The sequence below is a fragment of the Lepisosteus oculatus genome, chromosome 11 (assembly GCF_040954835.1).
Source record: "Lepisosteus oculatus isolate fLepOcu1 chromosome 11, fLepOcu1.hap2, whole genome shotgun sequence".
Lineage (NCBI taxonomy): Eukaryota > Metazoa > Chordata > Actinopteri > Semionotiformes > Lepisosteidae > Lepisosteus > Lepisosteus oculatus.
In genome coordinates, this window is record NC_090706.1 from 32879483 (window position 1) to 32898795 (window position 19313).

The following is a 19313-nucleotide window of genomic DNA, read 5'->3' on the forward strand; positions in this document are numbered from 1 at the left end:
TTTACTATACTGCCTTGCTTCAACACACTGTGTCGCTGTTGACCATAAAAAGTGAATGTCAGCCTTAAGAATTGCTGGACTCCGCCTTATGCTGGAAAAAAAGCGCACAGTAACCAGTAAACCTTTGTTAGTATAAGACGCAGAATGATTGTGTGTAACAGATGACTGTGCTATTATCGGCTGTTTGGTTTATAATTCTGAACGTTACCGGTTGATTCCTTTCCCTGGATTGTGTGAAACCTTAAAGACGTTTATAACAATGAATCTCCCAGACGAAAGCGGAGCTTTGTGGGCATATTTCGTATTATTTTGTTGTTTGGATTTGGCTTCCGGACAAATTATGTATTCCGTTTCGGAGGAGGTAAACCGAGGGACTTTTGTTGGGAATATAGCAAAGGATTTGAATCTGAATGTCCAAGATTTGGAATCGCGTATGTTTCAGGTTGTCTCCGGATCCAACAAAAAATATTTTGAGGTAAATTTAAGAACTGGCATTATTTATGTGAACGAGGTGATCGACAGAGAGGAGCTTTGTCCTAATACTGCTTCATGCACTTTAAATGTAGAAGCTATTGCTAACTCTCCTTTGAATCTTTATCGTTTTGAAGTAAATATTCTAGACATCAATGACAATTCCCCCTCTTTTCATGTGAAATCGCATATTTGCAATATATCTGAGTCTGCGTTCCTCGGTGAAAGATTTCCATTACCTAGCGCTTATGACCCAGACGTGGGTAGCAACTCTGTGAAAACATACAAGCTCAGTGCAAATGAACACTTTTCACTGGATGTACAGAGCGGTGGTGAGCAGAGTGTGTCTGCTGAGTTAGTGCTGCAGAAAGCTTTAGACAGAGAGAAGGAGCCTGTGATTCATCTCGTGCTGACTGCTGTGGATGGAGGAAAACCATTAAGATCGGGGACTCTAGAGATCACTGTAAACGTGTTAGATGTAAATGACAACACACCGATGTTTAGTCAAAATATTTATAAAGTACGTGTTTTAGAGAATGTGTCACAGGGAACACGAATAATAACTCTTAATGCGACAGATTTAGATGAAGGTGTAAATAGTGAAATAGTATATTCGTTTATTATACGCGGAAATGAAAATACAATGGATACATTCGCCGTTAATTCCGATACTGGAGAAGTCACCGTCAAAGGGAGCCTTGATCACGAATCAAAAAACGTTTACGAAATCCACGCACTTGCAAAAGATAAAGGTCATACCTCGCGGGGCACCCACTGTAAAATTCTAGTGGAAGTAGTTGATGTGAATGACAACGCTCCAGAGATCTCTGTAACATCTCTTCTGGACACCGTAAAAGAAGACGCTGAAATAGGAACCGTGATAGCTTTAATTACAGTCCTCGATAAAGACGGTGGTAATAACGGCCACGTGCATTGCCACCTTGCCGGGCATGTTCCTTTTAAACTGCAGTCGTCCTATAAGAACTATTACTCTTTAGTAGTTGGGGGACCGCTGGACCGCGAAATCTCCTCAGATTATAATGTTACTATCACAGCTACAGACGAAGGGATTCCTCCACTCTCCAGCACGAGCCTTATTACAATAAAAGTTTCTGACGTAAATGATAACGCGCCTCGCTTTCCAGAGCCACTTCTTCAAATTTATTTAAAGGAAAACAGCCCGATAGGCGCCGTTATACAAACTGTATCAGCCTCCGATCCGGATTTAAACGAAAACGCACGAGTGACTTATTTCTTATTAGAAGGTTCTACCAAAGGAATACCAGTTTCTACGATGGTAAATGTGAACTCTGTTACTGGAGATATACACAGTTTGCAGTCCTTTGATTACGAGGAAATTAAATTAATTCAATTTCAGATACAAGCTATTGATTCTGGTGTCCCCCCTCTAAGCAGTAACGTGACCGTGAACATTTACATTCTTGATGAAAATGACAACAGTCCTGGGATTCTCCCTCCCTATTCTGATCACGGCTCCGTTAATACCGAGAACATTCCGTTTTCTGCTGAAGCCGGTTACTTTGTGGCCAAGATAAGGGCTGTAGACGCCGACTCTGGATATAATGCATTGCTGTCTTATCACATTGTTGAGCCCAAAGGAAGTAACCTCTTTAAAATCAGTACCAGTACTGGGGAAATAAGGACCAGACGCCGTCCCGTTGAGAATGATCTGAAAGCACACCCTTTAGTTATATTAATTACGGACCACGGAGACCCGTCCCTCTCTGCCACTGTGTCTATTGACATCGTGGTTGTTGAAAATACTGCGGAAATACAAACAGAATTTAGGCAGCTGCCGAAAAAAGAGGATCGTTTTTCAGATTTAAATGTTTATTTGCTCGTCGCTATTGTTTCCGTGTCAGTCATATTTTTACTCAGCCTTCTTAGTTTAATTATTATAAAATGTCACAAGTCGGACAGACGTTTTAACGGGTACAACCCCTCAGTGATCACCGCACACCCTGATGGGAGCTGGTCATATTCGAAGACAACTCAGCAGTATGACGTGTGTTTTAGCTCAGACACGCTGAAAAGTGACGTTGTGGTTGTTGCACCTTTTCCGGCTACAGACGGGGAACTTATTAGTTTTAATGGAAATGACTCTTTGAAAAGAAGCCAGGCCACTTCCCAAAACACGGAGGTAAGCTAAATCTTAATATAATGTTTCTATTTAAAGTCAATTGCTTATCAATAACTTTATGTACAGCACAGGTAGATAGAGACCTATCTAGTCGTTTTTCTCTGATCTGTAATGTTTTCTAACGGTATTCTTGATGTTCTATTGTTCCCCTGATTTTTATATTGAATAAACATACACTCATGTATGTTTTTTTTTACATAGTAAAAAATCTGATCATCTTTAAAACGTTTAAAAAAGTAATGTTTGTGAATGGAAATGGAAGCTCATTTAAGGGTTGTTGTGGAAATAAGGTATTCTGTGTATATATATTAAAAACTTATCAATTCACAGTTAAATACATAAAAAAATGTCTGAGTGTGTACACAAATTGTGTTCAATCGGGGCCAACGCATGTATTAAATCTCACAGTTTTTTTTGGCTAAAATAGCGTTTCTGTAATAGGTCTGAGTTAACAAATCATATACCTTGGTTTTGACGTTGATTTGAAAGAATCAAATTGTCTGTCATTTAGCACAACATATTAGTGATATATGTTGTGCTAAATGTTGTGCTATATAGTGAAAACTCTTAGTTTATTTAGAATTTGTAATTCCCATAACTTCGTGCCATGCGTGTTTTGTAATTTTGTGATACACATTTCTTTGCTGGAGGGTCATCCCCATAGCCCTTCTTAAGATGTTTATGCTTTAGTATACAAAAATAGTCTAATCTTATATATAGTACATATAGTGTAGCTCACTAAGGGAATCTTTAACTAGTGGAGTCTCGTATGTAAATTATATGCTGATGTTGATGTACATATGATTCCCCTGTAAACCTACGAAACGTAAGCAGATGTAACAATGACAAAGTCACCACCAGAAAGAAATAAGTACAATTTTTATTCTGATTTGAAATGTTTTTAAATGGTTTATTCTCTTTTGCATCTCCACATGGTGTCACTGTTGACCAAAGCAGCAAAAATTTGAGTTTTCTAGGGCTCCTCCTTGTTCTGAGACGAAACGCTGAAATCACTAAAGCCTTTGTTACTGTAAGAATGAGTGTCTGGCAGAGGTGATTATTACGATCGTACTTATTTTTTATAAATGAACGACCGACTTGTCTGCGAAATTTGTGCTGTTAGACATCGGTGATTTTATTTAATTTTGAACAAAAAAAAAACGTATGCCGTAATGTCAATTCAAAGACGCTATTTGAGGATATGCTGTTTTCTGCTGTCATGTCTTTTGGACCTTGTGTCGGCACAGATCATTTATTCTGTGTCAGAAGAAGTAAATCAAGGCACTTTTGTTGGAAATATAGCTAAGGATCTGAATCTCAATGCCCGAGAATTGGAATCGCGTATGTTTCATATCGTATCCGGATCAAAAAAGAAGTATTTTGAGGTAAATGTAAAAACTGGCGTTTTGTATGTGAATGAAAACATAGACAGGGAGGTACTGTGTCCGAATGCACTTACTTGCTCTTTAAATTTAGAAGCTATTGTTAGCCATCCAATGAATTTATACCGTATCGAAATAAATATTTTAGATATAAATGATAATTCCCCGACTTTTCGCATGACAGCTAGACATTTAAATATTTCCGAGTCTGCTTTTCCAGGAGTAAGATTTCCTTTGCCGAGAGCGTCTGATCCAGATGTAGGCAGTAACTCTGTTAAAACGTACAAGCTCAGTTCAAATGAATATTTCTCTCTGGATGTACACAGCGGAGGTGAGCAGAGCGTGTCTGCTGAGTTAGTGCTGCAGAAAGCTTTAGACAGAGAGAAACAGCCTGTAATTCATCTCGTCCTGACTGCTGTGGACGGAGGAAAACCACCCAGATCGGGGACTCTAGAGATCATTGTAAACCTGTTAGATATAAATGACAACACTCCCGTTTTCAATAAACCCCTTTACAAAGTTAATGTTTATGAGAACGTGCCCTATGGAACTACAATACTAACACTTAATGCAACCGATTTGGACGAAGGTATAAACGGTGACATTGTTTATACATTTAGTAACCAAGAAAATGAAAATTACCTCGATATATTTGCACTAAATCCTAGTACTGGTGAAATAACAGTTAAGGGGAACCTGGATTACGAGAGCAATAATGTTTTTGAAATTCATGCCCAGGCTGTGGACAGGGGTCATATCCCCTTGGCCACGCATTGTAAAGTGCTGGTTGAAGTTTTAGATATAAATGATAATGCCCCAGAAATAACAGTGACATCTCTTCAGGGCACCGTGAGAGAAGATGCTAAAACAGGCACAGTAATTGCACTAATCAGTGTATCAGATAAAGATAAGGGTAAAAATGGATATGTAAATTGCCACATTTCTGGATCGGTTCCGTTTAAATTAGAGTCATCCTATAAAAACTATTATTCTTTAATTGTTGGCGGTGTGCTAGACCGAGAGAGCGTCTCGCATTACAATGTCAGCATCACAGCCCAGGATGAGGGGACCCCGCCTCTTTCCAGCACTAGAGTTATCGCTGTGGATATTTCAGATGTAAACGACAACGCTCCACGCTTCCCAGAAAAGTTCATAGACGCTTACATAAAGGAAAACAGCCCCGCCGGAGCGGTTATGTGCACTCTTTCTGCTTTTGATCCGGACTTACATGAAAATGCCGAATTAACATACTCTTTGTTGGATACGTCTGCCAAAGCGGAGACACTTTCTGGCACAATAAAAGTTAACTCTGTTACTGGAGATATATACAGCCTGCAGTCCTTTGATTATGAGCAAGTGAAAACGTTCCAGTTTCAAGTTCAGGCCACTGATGCTGGCTTCCCCCCGCTAAGCAGCAACGTAACTGTGAACGTCTTCATCCTTGACGAAAATGATAATACTCCCGGGATTCTCCCTCCTTATTCGAGCCACGGCTCGGTGAAGAGCGAGGACATTCCATATTCTGCTGAAGCGGGTTATTTTGTGGCCAAGATGAGGGCTGTAGACGCCGATTCTGGATATAACGCTCTGCTTTCTTATCGCCTTGTGGAACCAAAGCAAACTGATCTCTTCAAAATCAGAACCAGCAGTGGAGAAATCAGAACTAAGAGACGTCTGAATGACGATGACTTGAAAACGCACTCTTTAGTCATTTTGATAACAGACAACGGGGAGCCGCCTCTTTCAGCCTCTGTTTCGATTGATGTGACCGTTTTCGAAAGCAGTTCGGAAACGCCATCGGACGTTAGACACAAGCATGAAAAGCAGGAACAGTTTTCAGATTTAAATCTGTATTTGGTCATCGCAATTGTATCAGTGTCAGTCATATTTTTACTGACGCTCCTAAGTTTATTAGTAATGAAATGCCACAGGGGAGATAACACTTTCAGCACCCCAGTGATTACTACACACCCCGACGGGAGCTGGTCATATTCCAAAACTACACAGCAGTATGACGTGTGCTTCAGTTCCGACACCCTGAAGAGTGATGTAGTCGTTGTGAACTCGCCGTTTGGAGTCCCAGACGGAGAACTTATTAGCATTAACGGATCTGACACTTTCAGACGGAATCAATCTAGCAACGAGGTAAGATAAAGGTTCAGAAAAAAAAATCAAATTTCCCTTTAGACAAGGGTCTCCGGTTCAGATTGTGATTGGCAGCTGTGTCTACAGAATTTCATAATAGCTCTTCAGATGCTGGTTGTTTTAAGGAAACCAAGAAAATCAGAAGCACATTACCAGTCCCACAGGAAAAGAGAACCGCAGTACAGGGGATTTCTTAAAGTGTCAATTCAGTTTGTACAGGATGGTGTATGCTTTACATTTACATGTAAATAGTAACTAATGGAATGAAGAACCATGTGAGTGTACAGAATGTAAATCAAAGACTAGGTCTAAGAATATCTTAACATTTTATCCTCCACTGCCATGTACAGCAATTATTCAGAAATTGAAAATCTTATTCATAGCACAAACGGGAGCGTGTACTGAGAGGAGAGTCAATTGCAAAGTGCAAAGAGCCGGCCTCTGCTGAGCGTTTTTGCTTAGTGTGATACACCAGCTGAACATGAAAATATTCTATAGTAAACTCATTTAAAGTGAATTGGAGAGATCACCGATAATCGTAGTAAAATATTTAAGGAATGTGAACGTTTTGCATTTTTGGAAACTTACACAGCATTTTGAATGTATCGCATCAGATTTAGTTTCTTCGTGGCTTCAGTGTATACGCGTGTATACTGTAGGGTGGCCTGTTATTACGTCATCGTCACAAATATTCGCGTATTTCTGTTATTCAAAGTGCAACACAAGAAATGCTTTCTTAAGATGATTGAAATCTGAGCTTTTTACGTTTAGTCGTGAAGAGGATTGCGCCCTTTATTTCTTTTTGAGTACAAGGAATGTAGAAACTAACATAAGAAGCATCACACATATATATTTTCTATTTTATTAACACGTAGGAAGTTTTTTATATATATACAGTATATTACAAAACATGTTTCACCTGACGTATTTTGCATTGATATTTAAGCAAATATTTATATGCTATTTCGTTCACATAAATTATAAGAGTAAAAGCAACACATCGATTCTTTTTCTACCGTAAATCTTTAAATGAGATTTAAACCGGTCTTGTAAAAGTCAAAATAATAGCATAGCTTTACAATAAATAGCATTTTGTGCCTGCAAATATCCACACGATGTCACTATTGACCGAGAAAGTAAAAAGCTTACATGTACAGTAGGTTTCCAGGGCTCCTCCTTGTTTGTAAAAAGAAACGAACACATCAGGAAAGGCTTTGTTACTGAAAGACGCAGAATGTGTGGCACAGATGGCTTTTAGCCGCAATAGGCCGTTTCTTTTTAATGTCGTGGGAGCAGTAGTATTGGATTTTCTTTTTCCGCTCTTAGGCAAGAGTGTCGTGCTGAATGATACATAACGTACATTTATGCGACAATGTTGGGACGCGGAGTATTTTCGTTTATTCATCTTCAGTTGCTTCTTTGCCTGTGGAATCGGGTTTCGGGACAGATCGTCTACTCCGTTTCAGAAGAGGTGAATACAGGGACATTGGTTGGAAACCTAGGGAAGGATCTAAATCTCCGTATCCAGGAACTGGAATCGCGTATGTTTCAGATCGTATCTGGATCTAACAAGAAGTACTTCGAGGTAAATTTAAAAACTGGCATCCTTTTTGTGAATGATAGAATCGACAGAGAGGAGCTGTGTACGAATTCTCTCAAGTGCTCTTTAAATCTAGAAGCAATTGCTAACTTTCCTTCGATTATATATCGAATTGAAGTGAACATTCTCGACATAAACGACAACCCCCCCACATTTCGTTTGAAATCAAAACATTTGAATGTATCTGAGTCTACATTACCCGGAAAAAGATTTCATGTGGGAAGGGCTTCTGATGCAGATGTGGGCATTAACTCTGTAAAAACATATAAACTGAGCACAAATGACTATTTTTCTCTTGATATTCAAAGCGGTGGTGAGCAGAGCGTGTCTGCTGAGCTAGTGCTGCAGAAAGCTTTAGACCGAGAGAAACAGTCTGTGATAAACCTCTTGCTTACTGCTGTGGATGGGGGAAAACCACCGAAATCTGGGACTTTGCAAGTTGTTGTAAATGTAATTGATAACAATGATAATAGTCCCGTCTTTGACAGCCCACTTTATAAAGTTAGAGTTTTTGAGAACGTTCCTTATGGAACATCAGTAATAACCCTTAATGCTACTGATTTAGATGAAGGTGTAAACAGCGAAATTGTGTATTCATTTCTCAATCAGGAAAACGAAAATAATGTAAATGTATTTTCCATTAATCCAAACACTGGCGAAATTTCAGTTAAAGGAAGTTTGGATTATGAAGAAAACAACGTTTATGAAATTTATGCCCAAGCTCAAGATAAAGGCCAGTCCCCACTGGCCACACACTGTAAAGTGCTGATAGAGCTTTTAGATCTTAATGATAACGCCCCAGAAATAACTGTGACATCAATTTCAAGCATCGTGAGAGAAGACTTTAAAATAGGAACAATGATTGCCTTAGTCTCTGTTTTGGACAAGGACAGTGGAAAAAATGGGGAGGTATTTTGTCAACTTTCTGGCCCTGTTCCTTTTAAACTGGAGTCAAATTATAAGAACTATTACTCTCTAGTAGTTGGTGGAGTGCTAGACAGAGAGAGTGTGTCTCAGTACAATCTTACCATCAGTGCAAAAGACAATGGGATGCCACCTCTTTCCAGCACCACTGTGATCACCATACATATATCAGATGTCAATGATAATGTTCCACACTTTCCACAGCCTTTTCTTGATGTTTATATAAAAGAGAACAGCCCGGTAGGTGCTGTCATATACACTGTGTCTGCATTTGATCCTGACTTAAAAGAAAACGGCCAAGTAACTTATTCTTTATTGGAGACTTTTGCTAAGGGGGTGCCCGTGTCTACTCTATTCAACGTGAACTCTGTTACTGGAGAAATATACAGTATGCAGTCTTTTGATTACGAGGAAGTAAAAACGTTCCAATTTGATGTAAAAGCCTCTGACTCTGGTGACGCTCCACTAAGCAGCAATGTGACTCTGAAGGTTTATATCCTTGATGAAAACGACAACAGCCCTGGTATTCTTCCGCCGTATTCTGATCACGGCTCCGTTAATACCGAGAACATTCCATTCTCTGCCGAAGTGGGTTATTTTGTTGCCAAGGTTAGGGCTGTGGACGCTGACTCTGGTTACAATGCGCTGCTTTCCTATAATATTTTGGAACCAAGAACAACGGATCTCTTCAGAATTAGTACAACCACAGGCGAAATAAGGACTAAGCGGCGTTTGAATGAGGTTGACTTGAAGACACATCCATTAGTCATTTCGATAAGTGACCACGGAGACCCGTCCCTTTCCACCACTGTGTCTGTTGAGGTTGTCGTTGTTGAAACCAGCGGAGAACTGAAATCTGATTTTAGGCAACTGCCAACAAACGACAACGGCTTTTCAGATTTAAACTTGTATTTGCTCATCGCCATTGTCTCAGTGTCTGTAATATTTTTGTTAACTCTTCTTAGCTTATTAGTTATAAAATGCCACAAGACTGATGGTGCTTTCAGTAGATACAGCGCTCCAGTGATTACCACAAACCCAGATGGGAGCTGGTCGTACTCCAAAGCAACACAGCAGTATGACGTGTGTTTCAGCTCAGACACACTGAGGAGTGACGTTGTGGTTTTTAACGCACCGATGCTGCCTCCTGATGGGGAACTTATTAGTTTAAGTGGGACTGACTCCTGTAAACGGAATCGAGAACGGTTTCAAAACACAGAGGTAAGAATAAGGCCTACTTACCAAGGTTTGATGCAATAAAAGGTTTAGATATTGTTAGCAGAATTTTGTTGTATTGTTTCAGTAAGTGTGTGTCTGTCTTTGATAGACTTTTTACCGTGGATTCACGGACTGCACTAAGCTCTTGGAGTCATTTTTTAAAGCTGGAAACCTGTTGTGCAAGTTTAATATCAACAAAAGTGTTGCCTCTTACATTGGGCACGTTTTGAATGAGCAATTTGAAAGCAATTTAAAAGTTCTTTTAATAACAGTTTGAGTGGGTAGCTGCTTCAGCATGTGTAGGCTGCACAAGAACAAGTAAAGGTTTATTCCGTGCTGAAAAGAGAAGATAGAAAACACAACATTTTGGCTGTGGAGCCAAGCAGAGAATAAAGCTTTACTTGTTCTTTTAATAATGTTATGGTTAATGTTAGGAATCGAAAATGGAAAGTGAGATAATGACATTCATGAATTTTGAATTATTTTTACTGTATTGATAAGAAATAGCTACATGTTTATTTAATTGATGATAAAGAATGTGGTAGTGATACTGGCTTTTTGACAATTTACTGATCACCTGTTAGGAATACCAGTAGGGTTTAATAGGGTTTAGCATGAAAAGGACTTCTAAGTTTTGAGGTTTTTAATGTAATAAAACCCTTGTGTAATGACAAATGATTATGTCCGTTAATACAACATAGTTTTCAAAGAATAAATTATGTATAAAAATTATATTATTAATGACTTTTATTACATGCTTACCTTTTACAGTACAGTGAAACGTGTTCTAGGGCAATGCTCTGAACTGCTTCTGAACACCTGTTATTTACAGATTAAAGTATGTGGGAGTTTACATAGTCTCAGCTCAAATAAATTGATTAGTTATATTTAATGTGTTGCAATGAACATCCCTCCATCCATTTTCAAAAGCCTCTTTTACCCAGTTTGGGGTCACTGGGAACGGTGGGTGAATTACAGCTTTGATGGGATGACAGTCCACTGCAGGGCACACACACGGGGGGAGAGAGATAATTTGCAGAAATTAATTAGCAGTATTCTAGGAAAGCATAGCAGACAGTCACTAGAAAAGCACGCAGACTCCATAAAAAGATGCACTAGGTCTGAGAAAGCCCCAGGGTCTCTGAGATAGCTAAGATAAGGACCACAGCCCATGTCAGCCTTATGTGAAACTTGCAATTTTCAGTAACATTTTCACCAACAAATGTTCATGTTTTTACATTTATTGTAGGCTAAGAGCACAGATTAATCAATGATGCCTGTAATATCCAGGCAATGGCTCTGAAAAGCTAATGTTTTAATTATTTTCATTATAATTCTGTTTTCTGCCATTTTCCCCCAGTTATACCTCTCCCTGTTAAAGAAATAGAACCAAGCTTCTCTTATGTGCTTCATGCTTTGTGTTTAAAAATGTGATGTAAGTTCTGGTATTTAAACCAGTTCTATGTTATTTGTGAATGTCTTATTATTTATGGCTGGCACTCTAATCCAAAGCATATACTACACGGCATCAATGGTGTAGGAGCAGTCTCTCATCTGTGATTGAAATGTACAATTTTCTAGTGGTAGGTCTTGAGTCCTAACCCTTGCTCCACACAGCTACTTGACTCTGTTAGCCTTATGAAATTCTTATCAAAATAGTCACTGCTCCAGAAATGAAAAAAACAAAATCAGAGAGCTGATACTTCGATAAAGTAGGATATATATTTATACAGTTTATATACAGTACGTCTGCTTAAACCACACGGTGTCACTATTGGCCAACTGAGCAAAAAACTATCGAGTAAGCTTCTTGGACTCCTCCTTTTTAAAAAAACACAGCCAGCACGGAAAACGGGGTTGAAATAAAACGCAGGAAGACTGCATTTGTACGAAAGACGGTATGCTAGAGTAATATCCTTATTAAATCAAAATCACGTATTCCGCGGTGATAAGTTCTGTCGAACGACCGTAGCCTGGATGCTCATTGCAGCAGTCTTTTGCAGCAATGCTACATTTTTCGTCGCATCTCAGCGTATATAGACGGGCTCGTTTTCCGTTTTTGTTGCTCCTTTGTTTTTGTGATGTGGTTTCCGGACAAATTGTCTACTCTGTTTCCGAAGAAGTTAACCAAGGGACATTTGTTGGAAATATTGCTAAGGATCTAAACCTCAACGTCCATGAGCTGGAGCCCCGTATGTTTCAGATTGTATCCGGATCCAAGAAAAGATATTTTGAGGTAAATTTAAAAACTGGCATTCTCTATGTGAATGAGAAAATTGACAGGGAGGAGCTGTGTCCAAATGCTCTCAAATGCTCTTTAAATTTAGAAGCGGTTGTTAATCTTCCCTTAAAGCTGTATCGTGTCGAAATACATATTTTAGATATCAACGATAATTCGCCTACCTTTCCTGTAACGTCTCAGCATTTCAATATATCCGAATCTACATTGCACGGGGCGCGATTTTCATTACTGAGTGCATATGATCCGGATGTAGGTTCTAACTCTATAAAAACATACAAGCTCAGTCCGAATGAACACTTCTCTCTGGATGTACAGAGCGGTGGTGAGCAGAGTGTGTCTGCTGAGTTAGTGCTGCAGAAAGCTTTAGACAGAGAGAAGGAGCCTGTGATACATCTTGTGCTGACTGCTGTTGATGGAGGAAAACCACCCAGATCGGGAACTCTGCAGATAGTTGTAAATGTTTTGGACATTAACGACAACAGTCCGGTTTTTACCAGCTCAGTGTATAAAGTCCGTGTATTTGAAAACGTGCAACGGGGAACGTCGATTATATTATTGAATGCGACAGATGCTGACGAAGGCGTGAACGGAGAGGTTTTGTATTTTTTTAATAGACACGGACAAGAAGAAATCTTAAATACGTTTACAATAAACCCAAACACAGGTGAAATTACCGTAAAAGGAGATATTGATTTCGAAGAAAAGGGGTTTTATGAAATTCGTGTTGAGGCCAAGGATAAAGGCCATTCCCCAATGGTCACGCATTGTAAAGTACTAGTTGAAGTTATAGACATTAATGATAACGCCCCCGAAATAACCGTGACTTCTCTTTTAAGTAGAGTAAGAGAGGACGCTAAAATGGGAACAGCAATTGCGCTAATTTCTGTTTCAGACAAGGACGGCGGTAAAAATGGTAAAATAAACTGCCACATTAACGTCGAGGCTCCTTTCAAACTCCAGACGTCATATCAGAATTACTACTCTTTAGTTCTCGACGGACCGCTAGACAGAGAAAGCACTTCTCAGTACAATGTCACTATCATAGCAGAAGACGAAGGCATCCCTCCTCTTTCCAGCACCAGCTTTATTACTGTGTACGTTTTAGATGTGAATGACAACGCACCACGCTTCCCAGAGGCTGTGCTTGAGGTGTATTTAAAAGAAAACAGCCCACCAGGAACTGTTATATTCACAGCGACGGCATTCGATCCAGATTTAAGCGAAAATGCCCAAGTGACTTATTCTTTGTTGGGAACCTCTGTCCAGGGGGTGTCTATTTCCACTTTCATCAATGTGAACTCTGTGAGTGGTGATATTTATGCGATGCAATCCTTTGATTATGAAGTCGTTAAAACTTTGCAATTTCAAGTTCAAGCCGCAGATGGCGGCGTGCCTCAGCAAAGTAGCAATGCAACCGTAAACCTGTTCATTATCGACGAAAACGACAATAATCCTGGCATTTTGCCACCATATTCTCCGGACAGCATTGCAAACACGGAAAATATTCCTTCCACCGCAGAAGCCGGCTATTTCGTGGCAAAAATAAGAGCTGTAGACGCCGATTCTGGTTACAACGCCTGGCTTTCTTATCACATGGTTGAGCCCAAGGAAACGAGTCTTTTCAGTATTCGAACCCACACTGGAGAAATCCGAACCAAACGGCGTTTGACTGAAAATGATATAAAACATCACCCCTTGGTTATTTTGGTTACCGATAACGGAAAACCCACCTTGTCCGCCACTGTTTCTCTTGACGTAATGGTCAGTGAAAGTTCTGCGGAACTACACTCGGACTTCAGACACCAGCCCAGAAAGGACGATAGTTTTTCGGATGTTAATATGTATTTGCTCATCGCCATTGCGGCAGTGTCATTCATTTTCTTATTGAGCCTTCTTAGTTTAATCGTAATAAAATGCCACGGGACGGACAACAGCTTCAGTAGGTACAGTGCTCCAGTGATCACCACGCACCCGGACGGCAGCTGGTCTTATTCCAAAACCACTGAGCAGTATGACGTATGCTTCAGCTCAGATACACTGAAGAGTGACGTCATGGTGCTTAATTCTCAGTTTCCGCCTCCAAGCGAAGAACTGATTAACATTAATGGCAGTGACTCTTTTAAAAGGAATCAAGGGATTTCCCAAAATATTGAGGTAAGGTAGTTCTTCTCTAAAATGCACCTTTCATACATTGTGGCGTATTTCAGAAAATGTGTGGTTGTTATGCATTTATATAAATGAGCATAGAATTCACGTTTATGAGAATTTAAAAAAGTATTATTGGCATTCTTCTTTTTTGGGTCTACCGGATTTTAATTTTTCCAGGAGTGTTTTGCATGTATGATTGTTGAAAGAAAATCATGACAACCAAAATATACTGCATATAATGTCAACATCTCGTTTTTGTTGCTTTTGTTAACCGAAGGAGCGCATACTCATAGTAAAGGAAACGCCGTCATGTTAAATTCAAACAAGGCTGTATGCGTTTGTGACAAAAATGTTATGTTCTAAAATATATGATTCTCGACCCCTCCCCCTTCTTTTCGCGGAGGTCCCCCATTCGTATCGGATTAATATACTGTCCTGAATATACAGTCATTCTGTTGAGAACTCTGTGAATTGTAGGTGGCGGTAATGTGCTGTGTGAAGTATCATTCTAGTGAATACCCAGATATTTTCTACTCCTAAATTCAATACAGAGAACCCTGTGGCTAGTTTTTTTTTTCATTTATAAAATACATTACGAATACTCCCCATTACGAATTACAAAAGGCAGTATACATTGCATATATACTATACATATTAGGAAGGGTATTTATATTTATTTTTCTTTCTGTATGACACTGCCTAGTTGGAATACGCTGTCTTTACAGTTCTTTGTACTTTCAGTAGGTAAGATTCTTTGTTACCACTTCTACTGCAAGTTTATTATTATTGGTAATAGTTTAATTGCTTAATAGTTATAGCAATGAACAACTGAACATTTTAGGAATATCACAAATGACCTGTTGTATTGGCCTACCAAACATAAATATCCTTAATAAAAACAGAGTATTGTAAGCTATCTGGTATTCTGAAGACTATTATATGTCTGTTATATGTACAGCAGTTTTCTTAATCAATATCTGTATGTATCTGCGGTACACTAACATTGCTAACTACATCATTCTTACCACATGGTGTCGTTGTGTACTAACAAGGCACTAAAGATAGGCTTTCCTTAGCCCCTCCTTAAAAAGGAAACGCTAACATTACAGGAGCTTTTCATGAAACATAATACAAGAACAGAGGAATTTTCATTTTGACATGGATTTTTATTTATTTAAGATTCTGAGATGAGGTCGGCGCGTTGGGTTATCGGTTAATGAGTTTCCACTTCTGTTTTGGTGGTTCAATGGCTTCGTTAGATCACAGGTATTGGATGAAGATGCATTTTCTATTTTTTCTGGTGCCTTGTTTGTGGGATCGTATATCGGCACAAATCATCTACACCGTATTGGAGGAAGAGAGTGAAGGGACCGTTGTCGGAAATATAGCTAAGGATTTGTCTCTCCTGGTTCAAGACTTGGGGAAACGTAGATTCGAAATCGTCTCTGGATACAAAAAGAGGTATTTTGATGTGAATTTAAGCAACGGCCTTCTTATCGTAAAAGAGAGAATTGATCGGGAGGAGCTTTGCCCTAGCAGTCTGATTTGTTCTGCAAATTTAGAGGCTATTGTTTATAATCCTTTAAATGTACATCGTATTAAAATAAACATAATAGACATCAATGACAATTCGCCTGTTTTTCCCGTTGAACGGCTGCAATTCAATATTGCCGAGTCTACATTTCCCGGTGCTAAATTTCCCCTAGAAAATGCCCACGATCCGGACGTAGGTACAAACTCCATCAATAAATATGAACTCAGTCCAAATGATTACTTTACTCTTGATTTGCAGACCGATAGCAAGCAAGGCCAATCTGTAGAATTGTTGCTGCAGAAAGCTTTAGATCGCGAGAAAGAACCCATTGTTCAACTTGTGCTCTTTGCTTTAGATGGTGGCAAACCAACTCGATCTGCATCTGCATTCATTACGGTAAATGTATTGGATGTTAACGACAATGCACCGGTATTTAGCAGTCCTGTCTACAAAGTCAGTGTAAGCGAAAATGCCCCGCTCGGAACCGTAGTAATTAGACTGAATGCTACAGACGCAGATGAAGGTGTTAACGGTGAAATAGTATATACATTAATTAACCGTGGGCAAAAAAACATACTTCTTTACTTCAGAATAGATCCTGATACCGGAGAAATTGTAGTTGCAGGTGATTTGGATTTTGAAGAAATCAGTTTTTATGAGCTTCGTGTTCAAGCTCAGGACAAGGGGCACACGCCTTCCGTAACACACTGTAAAGTTTTAGTTGAAGTGATAGACATCAACGACAATGCCCCTGAAATAAGAGTAACATCCCTCTTTAATCCCATTAAAGAGGACGCCCCATCAGGCACAGTTATCGCTCTTATTACTGTCTCCGACATAGATAGCAACAAAAATGGAAAGGTCACGCCTTATATAACGAGCAAAGGCCCTTTCCGACTTAAAGCATCCTATCAGAATTACTATTCTTTAGTCCTGGAGGGAGCTCTGGATCGGGAAAGTCAATCTGAGCACAATATCATCGTTTTAGCAAGAGACGAAGGTGTACCACCTCTCTCAAGCACAGGCGTAATTACTATTCAAGTGTCAGATGTGAATGACAATGCCCCACGATTCCCCAAACCTGTACTTGACGTTTATGTAAAGGAAAACAGTCCCCCAGGAACAACAATATTTTCCGTGTCTGCTATGGACCTAGATTTAAATGAAAATGCTAGGATAACGTATTATTTACCGGAGACTTCCGTCAAGGGTGTGTCAGCTTCAACTGTATTAATCGTGAACTCTGTCACTGGAGATATATGCAGCATGCAGACTTTCGATTATGAGATAGTGAAAACGTTCCAGTTTCAAGTTCAAGCAACGGATTCTGGTGTCCCTCCACAAAGCAGTAACGTGACAGTGAACGTTTTTATCTTGGATGAAAATGACAATAGTCCTGGGATTCTTCCTCCTTATGATACCGACACAGACTCGGTGAACATTCCATATTCTGCTGACGTTGGATACTTTGTCGCGAAAATCCGGGCGGTTGATGCGGACTCGGGATATAACGCGCTGATATCGTATAATCTTGTAGAACCCAAAGCAAATAACCTATTTAGTATCGGTACCAAAACTGGTGAGATAAGAACAAGGAGGCATTTGACTGACAGTGACTCACCTCATCAAGCACTTGTCATTTTGGTGAAGGATCACGGAGCTCCGCCGCTGTCTTCTACAGTATCCCTTACCGTTTTACTTGTCGAAAGTTCTTCTGAAATGCAAACGGAATTGAGACAACTGCCAAAAAAGGAGTATTTCACAGATTTAAATCTCTATCTGCTTATCTCCATAATCTCAGTTTCCGTCATTTTTTTGCTAACTTTCCTCAGTTTAATTGTAGTAAAGTGCCACAGAAGAGGAGATAATTTAAACAGTTACGTCACCCCAGTGGTCACCGCATACCCAGATGGGAGCTGGCGTTACTCTCAAACTCAACAGTACGATGTGTGTCTGACCTCCGAGGCCTCGAAAAGCGACCTCATAATTTTCAATGCGCCTTCTCCCAATATGAGTGGCGACACTGGGACGAGTAGCAGAACAAGTTCCTATAAACGGCCTCAACAGTGCGCATCGGAGAATGAGGTGAGAGTATTTATGATTTAATGCCCTGTCTTTTTTTAATACTGTACACGAAAGCTACAGGTATGCCCGTATTTCTTTTTTATTTTCAACTTGTAGCTTTTCCGAGTCCTTAATTTTGTATACTGTAGATCATAGAAGCACAACTTTTCTAATATTTGTAATTGGATTCTAAAAGGAAGAAAACGCTCGAGGCCTGTAAAACTTTAATTCCATGTATATTATAAACGCTATCCATTTGTATTGTTCCTGCAAGTAGTCTTTAACGGTTTCGTGGCATGCTGCTACTAAGCAGGAAATAAAACTAGAAAAGAGCTAGATTAGTTTCTTCGTCTTTTCTTTCAATCTAAACATTTTGTGTTTTGCATTAACTACCATCATATTTTAGTTAACAAGCTAAAAGAAATATAAATGAACTCATTTTAATTGCAACTATATTTAAACTTTTTATACATTTTGTATCCCTATTTATAAACTCGAGAACATGGATTTACAACGTGTTTGTTGGGGCTCAGCCAGTAATCTGTGGTATGCTGTTAGTTGGTGAACAACTAAAATAGTTTCACAGCTTTTCTTTTGACACGTAATGTAAATACTAATTAAAGTAATTTGTGCAACAATATGAAGATGAATTCCTAAGTCTAGGTACAGTATATACTTTTCAGTGTATTAGAACAGACATATCCCGTATAAAAAAACAAAACTGCAAAATACTATCAAACTTTCCGAGTCGCTGTCCATTACCGTGGTGCTGAAAGGATGCTAGCAGTACAGACCAGCTTGGTATCTCAGCAGATTAGTGAAGAAAATGCAAGTTATTTTGGTAGCAGGTTTTAAGCATCTCTTGCTTACTTTCTAAATGTTTATATTTATATATAAATAGCATATTTATATTTATATTATATATTCTCTTTTTAAATTAAATATAATATATTTTGAATATCATATAAAGTTGAATTGAATATATTAGTCCTTTCATTATAGTATTGCAGCGATTGTCGTACATCAAAACATGTGTATGCCTGCGTGAGACTGTAATGTACAAGTATTATACAAAATTAAACGGTCAGCATATGTATACAGTTTTCAAACGCTTTATTTGGATTGCCTCGATATAAGGAATTAAACTTCACTGTCCTGTCGCTGTCCACTCCTATGGTGCTGAATCTCTGCTACAGTCTTAATGTTAAATGGTAGTAGGTTAGTTTAAACTTGAAGTCATTCAGCTATTTTACTTTACTTAATATTTTGCTTCACATATTTCTGAATTGACCATCTTTTAAAACAGTCTGCGGTTTAAATGGATTGCAAAATATAAAGTAACAAATGTCAAACATACAGCTAAACTATTAGTTGCTAACATAATAAGCCTAATTCAGAGTTTATTTAGTCATGTATGTTTACAT

At 39.0% G+C, this 19313-nt stretch overlaps 1 protein-coding gene across 22 annotated transcripts in view; it reads left to right on the forward strand.

Moving 5' to 3' along the window:
* The window catches only part of LOC102683315 (protocadherin alpha-C2-like), a 166407-nt gene that overhangs the window by 109853 nt on the left and 37241 nt on the right, over positions 1-19313 (forward strand). The window contains exon 1 of one of the 22 annotated variants that reach the window (XM_015349743.2): positions 3682-6159. The exons of 20 other annotated variants lie outside the window; for them this stretch is intronic. In XM_015349743.2, coding sequence (XP_015205229.1) covers positions 3805-6159 — 2355 coding nt within the window. In that variant the 5' untranslated portion in view covers positions 3682-3804. Of the gene's footprint in view, positions 1-3681; positions 6160-15417; positions 17911-19313 lie in introns of those variants that run through there. One more of the 22 variants, XM_015349729.2, reaches the window with a different exon arrangement.